This window comes from Paralichthys olivaceus, chromosome 4, assembly GCF_024713975.1.
Source record: "Paralichthys olivaceus isolate ysfri-2021 chromosome 4, ASM2471397v2, whole genome shotgun sequence".
NCBI lineage: Eukaryota > Metazoa > Chordata > Actinopteri > Pleuronectiformes > Paralichthyidae > Paralichthys > Paralichthys olivaceus.
Genome location: NC_091096.1, coordinates 14437033 through 14451773, shown reverse-complemented (window position 1 = coordinate 14451773; position 14741 = coordinate 14437033). Strand labels below are relative to the sequence as shown.

General features: G+C 41.7%; 2 protein-coding genes across 5 annotated transcripts in view; both read right to left on the bottom strand.

Moving 5' to 3' along the window:
* The window catches only part of LOC109638050 (uncharacterized), a 45480-nt gene extending 39917 nt beyond the window's left edge, over positions 1–5563 (bottom strand). The window contains exons 1-4 of the mRNA XM_069523876.1: positions 5519–5563; positions 3725–3931; positions 2160–2223; positions 371–754 (exon numbers count right to left, since the gene is read on the bottom strand). Of these exons, the coding sequence (XP_069379977.1) occupies positions 371–754; positions 2160–2223; positions 3725–3757 (481 nt within the window). The 5' untranslated portion in view covers positions 3758–3931; positions 5519–5563. The remainder of the gene's footprint in view (positions 1–370; positions 755–2159; positions 2224–3724; positions 3932–5518) is intronic.
* Positions 4453–14741, bottom strand: part of LOC109638201 (DNA repair protein XRCC4-like) — a 29557-nt gene continuing 19268 nt past the window's right edge. For 2 of the 4 annotated variants that reach the window (XM_069523878.1, XM_069523881.1), the window contains 2 exons: positions 13480–13612; positions 4453–5569 (listed from right to left, as the gene is read on the bottom strand). In XM_069523878.1, the coding sequence (XP_069379979.1) occupies positions 13488–13612 (125 nt within the window). In that variant the 3' untranslated portion in view covers positions 4453–5569; positions 13480–13487. Of the gene's footprint in view, positions 5570–8552; positions 11576–13479; positions 13613–14741 lie in introns of those variants that run through there. The other 2 variants (XM_020101073.2, XM_069523879.1) reach the window with 1 other exon arrangement.

The following is a 14741-nucleotide window of genomic DNA, read 5'->3' as shown; positions in this document are numbered from 1 at the left end:
TTGCCCATTCAAACATCTGGAATGTAATCCACATATAGTTACACATATGCACACTGGGATTAAAACGTTGCAGTACTTGGTATGGATGGACCCGCAGTCTCATCAAGACTCTTTTTTCAACAATGCATTGACTCTAAAATAAGAACAACTAAAAACTGTGGTTACTCTGTGTAACTACTGGGTAGGGGCTGCTATCAAAGTAAGCAGAAGGGCGTCCATAGTTGTCTCATTCCGTTTACATTTCTATCACCACTTGTATTCCATTTCACTATTATTAAACCCTTGCAGCAACCCCCTCTGCATTCAGAGAGTTTGGGGGGAAGTTATTTCGAGCCTTTTGTCTGTGGGAAGGATATCATGGACGTCTTACCGTTGACATCTAGGTCCACTGTATCCTGGGTGTCTTCAATGCCGTACATGACCTCACAGCGATAAGTGCCCGCGTCACTGGCACGCAGCTTCACCACTGTCAGTGAGGCGTCACCGACGTCCTCCGGGTGACTGGGGACTGACACACGGTTCCTGTAGATGGAACCTATCTTGATGACGCCATTTTGTGCCACCAGCACTGTGGATTCCACTTCCCCCACTATTTTGGTCCATTTGATCCGCAGGTAATCTCTGCTATAAATGGCAGTTCCGTTGGGGCTGATGACCGGCGCTGAGGTTGGGATGGTGGAGAAGAAGCAGGGAAGATTTACCTTCCCTGAGAGGGACCCAGTGACCGGTCTGATTATCGATAACGAGTTGGAGGCTGGAAGGCAAAAACACAGAATGGTAAAATGCAACTTAAATATATATGCCTTTTTTGTATTTCTGCTGTGATTCATGTGTCTTTATTATTTTCCTTTCATTCAAAGCCATACATCACCTGTTTACTCTCACCCTAGCAGATACAAGTAAATACTATAAACGGCCCGACTCATTAACATTGTCAAAATGTGTAACACCAACACATGCATCATGCCCTGAAATGGCTCTTGGAAAGTCAAACTTCATCCTTAAAGTGGTGGGTGTGGGAACACACTGACTGCAGTGTGTGTAGCATGTTTGTTACGAGTCGAAAAAAAAGAAAGATAATTGGTTAAACATGGGAGTTATGGTTGCATTACTTCATGTTATAGCACTGCTGGGTTCATGTTCGCTTTGCTTCTCTGCTTCATCAAAACACAGGAGGACTAAATGATGGTGACAGGTAGACGCACACTACACAAAGTGTCATCAGCTTAATGTGCCCTGAGCAGTATAATGTATGTCACCTCTTATGACCTTCTATTCTGTTCTCAGCTGAAAACTACTTCTCAGTACAGGGTAAGGATAAATCATCTTATCTTACATCTTGGATATTCTGGTGCAATAACCCGTCTGCTATTTCACTGCCCCCAGACCAAACAAGGTTAACAATTACTGTTCTTAATCCCACTCCCCCCCTGAGCGCCGTCCACATTTAAAACAGTTTCTCAATCCCATTCCATTTCTGTGAGAAGCATGTGGTAAAGCGAAGCGGATGTCAGACAGGACACCAGACACAAATGAATGGCAACAGGCTGAATCACACTATAGCCCTGTGAGAGGAGAGATTTTTTTTTTTTTTTAGAGGGAGGGGGGATTCACAGGAACAATGTGGGCAATCCTCTGGAAACAGCGGTGGGACAACCCCAGAGGCATGAGTGTGTGCTTTAACAGAGGGTCTGATTAGGGACAAGGGGTGAAACCAGCTGTTATTTACAGACTGGGAGCAGAATCTAATTGAAAGGTGTCCACTCATACCCAGAGACAGAGCCAGGGACTGGGGGCTACAGGAAAGCCAGGTGGGCCAGGGGGGCCAGAAATGCAGAGCTCTGTGGTTATGTCACCACCTTTGAAAAACGTCTCACAGGTTTTCACAGGACGAGGACTGGAAGCAGCTCAACACAGTCTCCAACTTAGAATAGAGTGAAACCTTAATGTGACGCATCGGACACATCAGTTTGCTGCTGATATGATGTATAGAACAATTTCCATGTCAAACGATTTTCTGTTTGGTGAGGCTGACATGTGCAGTAATGGGTGGGGTGGGGTGGGGGTTAAAGAAAAAGTAGAGGGAGGGAGTTCGGGAGAATGAGCGCAGCTGAAAGGAACGACTGGGAAAAGAGGGAATTTACTCGATCAAGACTTACCTGAGGCAGCCGCAGCTTCCCAGAGAAAACATAACCACAGGATGTGTTTTATATTTAGTGTCATCTGTTGGAAAAATAAGAAAAGAGTAATTTAGGAAACTAATCTCTATCTTTATTCTTTATGTTGTTTCTTTCAGTGCATCTACATTTTCCTTTGGACATTGGCCAATACATTGTTGAGTGATATAATAGACGATGTGTCATGGAAAAGATTCAGTATTTTAAACAGCTTTTCATCATCTAAAAATCCAATATTAGTGCAGTCTAAACATTTCATTTACTGAGCAGGATTACTACATTTGTAATTTTAACAATATATAAACAAACTTTCATAGCCCATAACCAATAATGAAAAGCCCTTACATATAACAAACATCACTTTTACCTCACACTACCTGGCACAATATTTTAATTTGCCCTGGCTACATGTATGATTCTGAGGAAAATATGGTATTGCACAACAAATAGAGTTTTCAGAGAATTTGTGGGTGGCAGAGCTGAAAAGTAAAACTTCCTGTGGGGTCGAACTGCAGAGATTTTGGAGACAGGAGGACAGAAGTACAGTGAGCCCCCTGTCCTCACATGCACCCCACTGTATAAACACAAGAGGCGGCTCTCAGCGGCAACTGAGACTGCTATTCTCTTAAATACAGAGACAGAGACTAATGACAAAAGCTCATCATCTACAATATTTCAGGGTGGGTATTGGGACATGGTGCCAGTTTTCTGACACTATAGTCTAGCCTGCCCTGAGTTAGACCCACCCTAATGGAAACTAAATGAAATAAGACTTTGGCGAGACAACAACAGCAAATCCAGGTCTTAAATCCAGGTGTAAGGTCCAGGTTTACATCTCCAGTTTAATATTTCTTTCCAATTAACGTACACTGGATAAATGTTTGTAGAGTGATGCAGACTACTTGAAGTAGGCTGCAGGCTGATGCAGAAGGTTTTCTAGGAAATCGAAAAAAGATTTCAAAGAAAGAAGTGCTCAGGCATCACACAGACGAATAATGGACTGCAGATTTTTGGGAGCCAGTGGCCATTAATGCGATGCTCCCTGCCATGAAACACAGATATCTGTTACTGGAAGCAGAAAAGAATCTTAAAACTTTGATTGACTTTTGATTTGGTGATGTTTCTACAACTCTTTTTTTCGAGAAACACCTGTTGCGTGTGGATGCTCAGCAGGAATCATGGCATGACGACATAGCATTTATCATTCTATATTTCGACTGGTTAGATGTGAATACATGAGGCGTAAATCTCCAGTCTGCAGCGCTGAGTTTAGAAATGTACATGCGCGCAGCAGCGGGGCGCACCAGTAGGTTATCTGAGGACAACACGGCATCACTGGGTGCGTTCACGTTTAGACTGAATCAACAGAGTTCAGTTAACTTAAATGACTGATTTCATTTTTCAAACATTGTCTCGACATCACAATAAAATGTGGAAAATGCAGAAACTGCATGCAAACAGTTGAATTAAGATGAAAGTATCTGGTTAAGTGCAATTTCTTCACATCATATCTTAGTTCTCAGAAAACTATAATGAATTATACTTACGTTTAAAGAGGTTTTATTCCATAAAATGCACATGTATCTGTGTATGCCCTTAAATCCAGTTAGTCCCAGTGCGCAACATGCGTGCGTAAAAAGTGCCCGAATATGTCCACTCCAAATCGGCACAGCAGCACTTATCTCCCCGGTGCGCCTCTCTCTTCCTCTTGATGATCCAGAGTTCCCGGGTCCCAAAACCGGATGATCCTGGTTCTGAGCAGAGCGACAGAAACCGTCAAGTGCTGGCAAGCAACAAGTAAGCAATTTTGCTTAACTCACACTGTTATTTCGTCAGTGTCAGAGAGGAGGGGCAGAATGCCCACTGGAAAGTGAATGAGACACCTTAGGGGAGGGGGGACACCATATTAAATTTGGCCTGAGAGGTGCATCCTCATCCAATCAGACTCATCCGACAACAGGCGGATTTTTTCTCCAGGTAACGCTGTTATCTCAGAGTGACCGCGTTTCCACCGAGGAGCGCCAATTCTGAAGTTTGTCTTAATTATTGCGAGCAAATGTGAAATAATGGACACTAAATATAAAACTTTATGACTTCAGGTGTGTTGGGTTTATATCGCGTGTTGCAATGCGTGATGGATATAATGAGACACCTTTTTCTGATGAGGTCTCACATCGATGCCATGGGCAGAGCGCGCGAGCGCACCAGTCATATCACCAGTCAGTCCCATTGCGCGATGGAAACAGGGTGGTGCAGACACGACTCTGGTTGACATTGAGTCACAATCTACGGTTTATTTCAACAAGACCTTTCTGTGAGTATAGTAAGACTGTTCTTCCCATCCATCCCACTTCAGACACTTAGACCAAACGAGTTTGTCTTGGAGCCAGTAGCTCAGTATTGTTAATTTTAATTGCAGCCTATTGTCTTGCGTGTATATATGAATTCAGTGCACCGGGTGTGTGAAGGAGAAACAGAAATAGATTATCTCAAGTTGAAATGGTTTATCTCTGATTACCATGACTGCCTGACTGAAGGGACAGTGTGGACTGGATCCTCTGTGCCTGGCTGTTCCACAGGGGGGAGAGGCTGGACCAGTCTATCAGCTCTTGCCTAATAATCACCATCATTGGTTACTGCTAGATAGGTAGGAGGGATTACCTGTTTGTGTGTGTGTGCGTGTGTGTGTATGTGCACGTGTGCCTGTGTGTGTGTGTGTGGTGGTAGTCTGGCAGTGATTACAAGTCCCAGCAGTGTGGGATAAGACGTGTCTTTTCCGGTTGGTCTTGACAGTAGAACAAATCTTATCGTGCTCCTGGATTAATTGCTTTGTTATCAGCTTCCTTTAAAAATAAAATGTTTACAGGTTCAGTGTTCTACATAACAAATCTTCTCTGAGCCAATGAAACTCTAACCTGACGTGACTACGCCTCAAATTTAGATTAGAACACTGTTCACTGATCTCTAAAAGCAAAGTTTTAAATGTTAAGAGGAATAGATGTGATCAAGTTTGCTGTAACTTTGCTTTCAAATTAAAAATTCCAGAGTGATTTTAGCAGCAGTGTCAAGGGAAGCTTTGGTGTCATGTGTATAATGTTTCTTAATAAGAGCCTATAAAAGATAAATTCTCTGCACATAAATCACAACTGACAGCTACAGGTCTGGTTACTGACTCTGTAAGGGCGGACTAATTGTTGAAAATCATGGAGTTGACTTCCAAAGCCAGCCGTGAGCCAGCGGAGAGGTGATAAGCCTCTGGCAGAGAGGACTGCCTGAGGGCTCTTGTAAAAAAAAAAAAAGTCCCATGCATTGTAATCATCTCAGGGCTCAGCAACAGTTACCCACAATACATCTTTCCTCTGCAAGGCTGGACTGGTCTGGACAGCCGGACTCTGAGAAAAAGAGGAGGAAGAAAAAGGAAGGCTGGAGTTAACTGGCTGTCAATTTTAACTATTTTTAAAATTAAATATACTAAATCACAAAATGACAAAGACATTTGAAACACCAGCAGTTTGAGACGTGTTTGAACTCTGAACTCACAGAGAAAAGAAAGGTGCATGCGCAGCCATCAATAATGCACTGACAGAGACAGACAGATTTCTGATGATACAGCTCCAGGAAACAGGTTTTGTAACTTAACTAAACTGACACAGAGTTCAAACTGACCTGATTCTGGGTGGAATTCACCATCTGGCCCCCGGCATAATTGACATATACTCAGTGTTACAGGAATCGTTTTTTACTGCTCTACCATCTTCACTGACTCATCGTTAAGTTAAAAGTCGCAAGTCACTTACTGCCACGTAAAAAGGTTTCTATACTGTATGTGTAACCAAAGAAGTCCTGTTGCCTTTCAGTATCCATAAATCAATGAGTCAAAGAGCCAATCAAAGAGTGTTTGATCCTGGTGATCCGCTGTGCAGGGCCCCAAGATGACCCACATATCACATGGCCCATAAAGGTGGTCTACCTCCGGCACCATGCCACCTCAGACAGCATAAAATGGGGCATTAAATTTCTTCAACCCCAAGGGATCCCTGCTAATGAAACCCACAATGTTGAAGACCAAAGCTGTTCTGATCTGAACGTGTTTTATCGCTCACACACGGCAGCTTCTCCCAATATCAGGATTTCTGTTTGGTTCTGAAAGGAAAACATTCACTATCTCAGTGGAGGAAAAGAAAATCTGGAATGAGTGTGATGTCACAATATGTCTGAAATGTTTGCTCCTGAATAAATAAACAGACACAAAACATCCGACTAGTGGAGATTACCACATGAATCAGTTGAGCATTGCTAGAAAAGAATTATTCAATAATGGCTTGTAACAAGTCGTACGATTTAATGTAAAACCAACAGGCGTGTTATGTGTGTGTCTCTGTGAGTGAACCCGTCCATGTTCAAAGCAGAAAATGTGGGAATAACTTTTTTGCCCCTGGACAGACATGAACCTTGATCCTTTGGAGCCTAGTGTGGAGGCCCAGACCACCGAAGCTGATCCCTTCAGCTTTAGTCAGAGGCCAACAGAGGTAAGTGACAGTGCAGGGATTTTTATCGAGCTTTTTAATCAAGTTTCTTCTGAGCAAAATCAGGTCAATCTGACGGTTTTCTAATCATGTTTAGTGGTATTGTCTGAGGAGAAATATAATAATGAAAAAAATACAAAGTAAGCTTACTAATAAAATAAAGCCTGTCTGGTCTTGATATTTTTGATATTTGATTATTTGTATGTGTTAATATTAAAACACATACAACAATAACATCACATCATGTGACATATCTGAAGTTTAGCCCTCAAACATGTAGTAGTGTCCTGTTCAACATTAAAAACAAAAACAAATGCTACAAACAGATATTGGATATTTAACTTCAACTAGGGAGTACTGCACAAATGTGTAAGTAACATACTCATTGAGTTTAAATAATTCAAATTGATGTCACAGGAAACCCTGAGCTGTGATGTAATAGAAACAGAATGCCCTTCTCTCCGGCCACCTAGAACCATTTGTTTCAATGACGTCCGAACAACATAAAAATAATTAAAAGGTTAAAGACAGGGGTGAAGTGGCTGCACACGGCCACTATGAGGATGACTGCCAAAGTAACAGTCTGGAGCCCTCGATACCAGGTGTCAGTCGACAGGCAGCTGTCGGTTATGGTGGCAACAGCTGGTGGATTTCAGTCATGTTTGGTCAACTATTATTACAATTTATTAAAGGGATGTATTTCCCAGTGGGTTGGATCTCAGTGTGGATCAAGAGGCAAAAGATTCAATTCAATATGCACATGTAAGCACAGGTCAGATGTAACAGACCTGTATAAACTATATACTGTAAATCATCACCTGAGAAGAGATACACAGACATCAAAGAGAGTTGTGGTGAGGCTGAATAACCACAAGGCACGTCTGTCATCCTCAACTCAACCCACATACTTACATTTTTGTCAATGTGAAACTGGGGAAAAAAGTTTCCCATCGATTACAAGATTTCATCAGATTGTGACTAAACCGCCCAACCCAAACCTTTGCGAGAAAGTCAAGCTTTAGTGGTTTTTCTTCGAGAGAACTGAGACTCTGTGAATCAATGCATCTGCCACCTTCGGGCAAACTTCTTCAAACTGAAGGGATGGCATAGGAACAAAGACAGAGGAGTGAGCAAGAGTTGGAGAAAGAAGGGGAACAGAGAAAATGATTTGATAACCAGAAACAGACCATCCCCACGTCATCGATGTTTGCCTGTTGCAGTAAATATAATGCAGCATTGTGGGAAACATTTCATCCTCATCCCTTCTGCTGTAATCAGCCTTTACATTACCTCAGGGGAGATGGGATTACAGCATTTCAAATGAAATTGTCACATTTGACAAAAATGAGTGATATATGACATTAGCACAGAATATATGAAAATTCCTCAACTTTCCATGGAAAGAGTTCCCAGAGGAGTCATCATGCATCTCACTGTACTTCAACCACAGACGAAATGGGTGTGTGAGTCAGTTATTGAGCCAGGCAGCAATTAGGTCTCAGCTCATCGATCCTTTGGTCTGTGACCAAGAGGAAGTCAAGATAATAGCATCGTGCATTCCCAACTTAAAGGCATTTTGGTTTCTTTGGTTACAATTATTATTTTAAAGTATGTTCGGGGAAAACTGCAATCAAACCCTGTTTTAAAATCTGTGGGTGGTAAACACAGCATATAACATTGCTCTGAGTTTACTGTACATTACTGTACATTGGGCGGGTGTGTAGAAACATGAGAAATATGAGTGACTCTATGTCTCTGTGGCTGGATGCATTATAGGTCATAAACCCTGCCGCCGCCGTGTTAGTAAATGAGACATGGGCCAAACTAAAAAGTCAAAGTACACTTCAAATAATTTTATCTCAATGTTTATTTTCATTTCAGGTAGGTTTTATCACATGGATGTATCTTCATGTTTCTGATAAGCTTGGATTTAATTCGTTTTTTGATGCCATAACATCAGAGGGGAAAAGTCATGATTGACAGCCATATATATATATATATGAGACAGAGAGAGTTATTTGTTATATAACACCTTTCGTAAAAAAGTTTCCAACTTCTTCACAAAAAAAGTGAAAAAGTGAAAAAAAGAGAAAGTCTCGAGCACACTGCAGTAGGTCGCCTTTATCACACTCTTAATATTCAACCACCATCCTGTAAAAACCTGCAGGACATTTGGTTAATGAGGCCAATCACTTCACAACAGCATCTAAACGAGGACCCACTCATTACTTGTGATGATCAAAAGGCTGTTTTAACCACTGGGCTGAAACAAAGCTGATACTCTTTGCCACGTGCAAAACTTGTATAGGCCAGATCAAGGGACGCCTCCATGACTGGAAGACGAGTCAGCATTAAATGTGGAGAAGAGATTTCTGTTTGGCTCGGCCACTGAGCGAAGCAGCCAGAGAAGATCTGCAATGTGTAGTGTCTGACTCTATACAATATCATGGGGCTTTTATGGTTTAACTGAGGGAAGCTTAACACTTTATCTTAGAAATTATCAATGGATATCAAACATCTGGTGATGTCTTGTTATACTAGAAGATAAGGGCTGTAGTTGTATGAACAGGTAACACAAAGACCGCTCTGTCTCACCACAGCGCTGTGGCAGGGAAGGAGGAAGACTCCAGTCATTTCCCCGGACGATGGGAATCCTACAGGTGCACACAGTAAGTGAATGACGATGATAAGCGAGTGACTGGATGTTTAATTTCAGGTTCGCACAGCCATCATCACTCGCTCACAGTGTTAACCCTCTCTGTTAAAGGAGCCTGTGTATGGTCGATATTGATCGAGGCTGCCATGGAAGAGGGCCACAAGGTTTAAATGTAAAATGTGGAGAAAACCAATGAATTCATCTCAATATAATTTATGGCCTTTGTGCAGGTTGGTGCTACAAAATCGGACGTTCTCAATGTATAAAGATAACAGCCACACCCGCACTCCAGATACAGAAGTACACCGTGCACCAAATGGCAAAGCAGAAGTGGCAAAATCAAATTTCCGATAGCTCATGAAAGCTTTTTACTTGAGTAACATCTGCATCTTTATTTTCAAATAATTTCTGTGTATCTGAAAAAAAACATTTCATCGTCTGTAACACTTCCCATATTTTATTCTCAATAGAAATTCAGACGACTTCCTCGGCATACTTCAGGCTTAGCCAATAAACACTTGTGGATTTACACTTAAATTTGTGCATGGATCCCTTACACGATAAAATCCTTGGACACATCGAGGCGTTCAGCTAAATTTATCTGAACAATCTAATTCAGTCCTCATTCAGTCCTCACCATGATTCAAGATTCAGAAAATGCACAAGGCTAAAGTACTGCAATGTAAAATGTATATTTCAGTAAAGCTAACAATAAATCACAGGCTTTATCTGGTGAAACATTTCACAACACATATTTGCAAAACTTGAAAAACATTTATAAACATTGATAGCTCCTTAGTGTATTTTTAATACACAAATAAAATCCAATTAAGAAATCAGTTAACTGGTTGAAAATGGAAATATTTACAGTCTTTACCAGAGACAAGAAATCATCAAGTTTTCTCAAAATAAGGAAACAACTCTACACTAAAACACAGCATCATTATTTATTCTGAATGAAAACAATGAAAGATTCAATGGCTTCTCCTCTTTTTCCCACTTTGTCTCCTCCTCCACAGCGCGTTGTCATGCGCTCATCCGTCAATTATCCTCGGTCACCGATCTATACCCTCCTGCATAAAACGCCTTTATTGACAGGATTTATCAAGGAGTGTGACATTCCTGCAGGGATTACTACAGCAGCGAGCGCGTGTTGTGGGATTATCCCGACGGCCACCTGTGGTCTTCAGGAGACATATATGTATCATCCAAATTATCAAAGACGGCAGGCGGGTTCAGAAGTCAAAGGTAGAATGGTCAAATAATGGTAATGGTAGGGTCTACCTAGCTTCATTATTGTCAGTGGGATGACCTTGAGACCTAAAGCTGATAGAAAAGATAAAGGAAGAGGTGAAGAGGCGAATCCAACATAACCCTTCTAACCCACTGCAAAACAGGCCTCAGGTAGTGTGGGCCATAGAACATCTACACAATAAAAGGGCAGATGTAAACAAGAAGAAAACGTGGGGGACAAATTATCTTTTGCAAAATGCTAGTTTAGTGGAAATGAAAGAGATGGCATACAGTTTATTTTCATAATGAAAAGAGGGAGGAAAGCATCAGCAAGACATGATGAATAAGCAGCAACAAAGCAGCTTCGGTTCCTTGGTGGTGACACCCTGTTTTCTGGGTGTAGCCTGTTGTGCCGCAGTAGTTGTTACTCTTCCTCCGGTCTAACAGAGCCAAGGCCAAGGGGCTTGGCAGGCGACGTCGAGCGCAGGGTGAAGTCAAGCTCTTGAGAAATTGCTTCCATGCTCCTGGTCACCATTCTCTGCCATGCTCTCCATGGCATTACCAGCAACGCAATGAGCTCCTGAGGAAGCACTGCTGGGCATTAAGTGAATATTACCCCACGAATACCAACGCGTCTGAGCAGAGCCTCCACAGCACAACTGGCGGCGTTCATCTCCTCATCATTTATTGAGTATGAAAGGCGAGTTCTCTCGTGAGAACTCTGGCAGGTAATTGTCACAGTTAAAACAAACCAGATGCTCGTGTTTTCTGGAAATCGCTTTCACAATCTGGGACCAAATCTGGCATAAAGTCTGGGGACAGCTTGAGGATGCTGTTGCCTGGTTGTCACAGTTTTGGTTGTGTGTATTGAGATGAGCGTTGACTAGCTCACCACATAGCTCGACAGGGATCCAGCTAATTGCTTGTCAGGAAAAAGGCCTTGGATTTAGGGCTATATCATGTTGATGAGTCCTGGATATCATCTGAATGTCGAGGGGGAGGGTGGAGAGGAGACAGGGAGGAAGACAAAGAAGGAAAGAGAGAGTAGACGGAGAGAAAAGGTTAGTGGTAGAATATAATATTCACTTACAAAACAAACATCCCATTTTTTATTTAATATTTTGTGCTACATAAAATCCAGGAAATACAGTTTAATACATTAATATAAACACACAAGAGTGAATACCATTTTAATGTATTCTGCCGATGACCTTTTTTTTTTTTTTTTAAAACAAGTGGGCAACAAAGGAAATCTGATCAAATCCAAAGGCAAAGATGCAAACGAGAGAAGAAATGTATGTTTCCAATTGCACTCAGAAGCTGTTGCTGTCATGTCTCAGCTGGACTGAGCAACACCACACACTGCAGTAATTTGCAGCGTTGTTTATTTGCCAGCCAACACCCAGATGTAAGCTGTGGGAGGATGTTATGAGGTTGTTGGATTTAAAAGAAGTGTCACAGCAACAAATGTGGCTCGAGAATTTTGACTCATATGTACCATAGATTGACTGACAACATGATAGAAATTGAAAGCTGCTATTACTGTTTCAACGCACACCATTTTTGGAGATGCAAGTTTCTGTCATGGACGTATTAGTCTGAGGTGGAATGTGGAAGTCACAGAACCTCAGGTCATTCTGGTGCAGTGAGTCAGGATGAGAAAACGTGCAGCTGTTGAAGGAGGAAGAAGACCTCACAACATTGCGTGTTTGTGCCGGATATTCAGTAGACACCTCTGAAAACCCAAACATTAACAGAAGCTGATTTATCTGCAGAGCTCTGTCAGACCCACCAGTAAGTGCGTCCTTGTGAAGTCATGTTGTTAAGATGTTCACAGCCATAAACTCTACCCATGATCCCAGACGGAAAATCAGTAAGGTTCCAGAATTTAAGATCCATACATAAAATATGAAAAGTAACTGTAGCTTTTTTTGCCAACTCTTACAAGTGTTTTCTTTTCATCATTAATTTGGAGGACAGTATAATTATTCTGTAGCATCTGTAAACCAGCTCCACATCTGAGAGCAGCGTTGAGCCCAAAGGCAGCAGGAGCAGTTGTGCATGATCCTAATGACTGGAGCAATCTGTGTTTTAGGATGTAAGATGTAGAAAAACGGTTAAATAATTATGGAAAAATATGCAAGTGCTGACACTGTTGGATGCTGGGAAGTGTGCATTTGTGGGTTTTGCCTGTACCACTAATGATGACATCAAAATGATGATTCAAGCTTCCTTAATGGCGGAAGTGGGGAAGGAAAGGCGGATAAAATCCAGTAGGGCACCCTACATCTGTTACTGTGATGGTTGGTCTGTTTAGTCTGAGCTCTGAAACCAAGAAAACCAACTTGCAGGGCCATGAGACTATTACCTTGTAATGAGTTTCTTTCATTGTTGTTAAACTCCGGTTATTGGACTATTGAAAATGTCTTATGTTGACAATTTTTTTAATTCAGTTTAATCTACATTTAAAAGAAACTCTCTAAAATGTGTCTTTGTATTCCTACCATAAGTGAAGAGAGACTCCAAAAAACCCCTTCTCATGATACTAAATATTGTGATACACAGTGGTTACATCAGTCATACTAGAATGGCACTCAGTAAAACACACACCTCTGCCAGGGCCCAACAGTCCCTTCATGAAACCACGTTCAATTTCACTAGAAAAAAAAGTTTTATTTGAATCTGCAGCAAATTTCACACACTCATATCAGTCCCCAAACATGGGAAGAGATATTGTTCTACGAGGATCCATGAATTAATCTCAATTCATGGATTCCAATTTAAAACAAATCCTGATCCAAATCCAGACCAAAATAACTAAATAATCACACCAACAAATAAACAGACAGGGGCGAAAACAGTCTTCTCTGCAGAGGTAGTGACTGACCTGTGATTTTATTCCTGCTCGGAGGGTTCGGTGCTCAGAGTGTGATGTAACCTGCGCTTCCGTCTCGGTTGTTCGTCTTCGTTGTCAGAAAACGTGTGGTCCACAGTGACGCCGTGGCACACGAGATTACGACCTGCATGTAGAATATACAGCACACACACAAGAACTGTTAAGAAAACCCCACTTTCTACATCATTCTTTTCAAACAGTCAGAGCAGTTCATTTGAAAAGTCAATCATGACAATCGTAAATCAACTTACATTTACATTACTTCACAATTACCTCTCCCTGTTCGACCACACGTTCCTTGAATGCCTCTAAACATGCGTCTCTAAATGCCTGCACGTTGAGGTCTTCTTCCAGATTTTCAGATTCCACTGGATTTATTACTGGACTCAAAATTCTCTGACTTCATCACTTACAGTGATTCTCCATCAGTGTCAATTTTGGCACATTTGTGGCAGTTTCAGGGAATTCTCTTCAGATGACCTGTGTTAACCCTCTGACAACTCCACACCTTTAGACCTGTGATCTTTATCGGAAATAGAGATCTGGCATTCCACAAAAGCCCGGTCACACTCAGATACAACTGTTTATATACAGACAGACGTATAAACACACCTGTTTGCCCCTTAACACTGCCGATAGCCTGCTCAGATTCACAGATGGACAGATTGTGTTAGATAAAAAGAAACACTTTGAGGACTTGAGTTGAACTGATTGAAAGATCAAACTCATGAAAGTAATACTAGTGTAGGTATTCACAGTAGGATGAAAGATGGAGTCTCATATAACATTGTGACTGTGAACAAGAAGCAATTTCAATTCCATCACATTTATTTCCTATTACTCCATTCCTTCCCTGATACTTCAGCCCTTGAGCCTCACTTGTCTCCATTTCTTCTCCTTCATCCATCTTTGTCTATTTTACGTCCAGTCCCCCCAGTGGGTGATGTGTTTCCTATGTTGTCACTATCAGATGCTGCACCTGAGGGGATCAGGTCAGAGAGAGTTTCTTCTTTTGTGTCCTCTTCTGCTGAGTCATTACTCCTCTCTCTTATCAGGCCTCGGCAAAATGAAAATGCAGCCCAGGGCGTGAAGATGAACTATGGCTGCACATGTCAAAGGGGCGGTGAGTATGACTATGTTGGGTTTGGGTAGATGTCTAGATGCAAACAACGTCACTCAGTCCAGCACATACCTCTGACAAGGCAATCTGTGCACATGGCTTCTGCTATGTGTCAAACTATGGAATAGTCGAA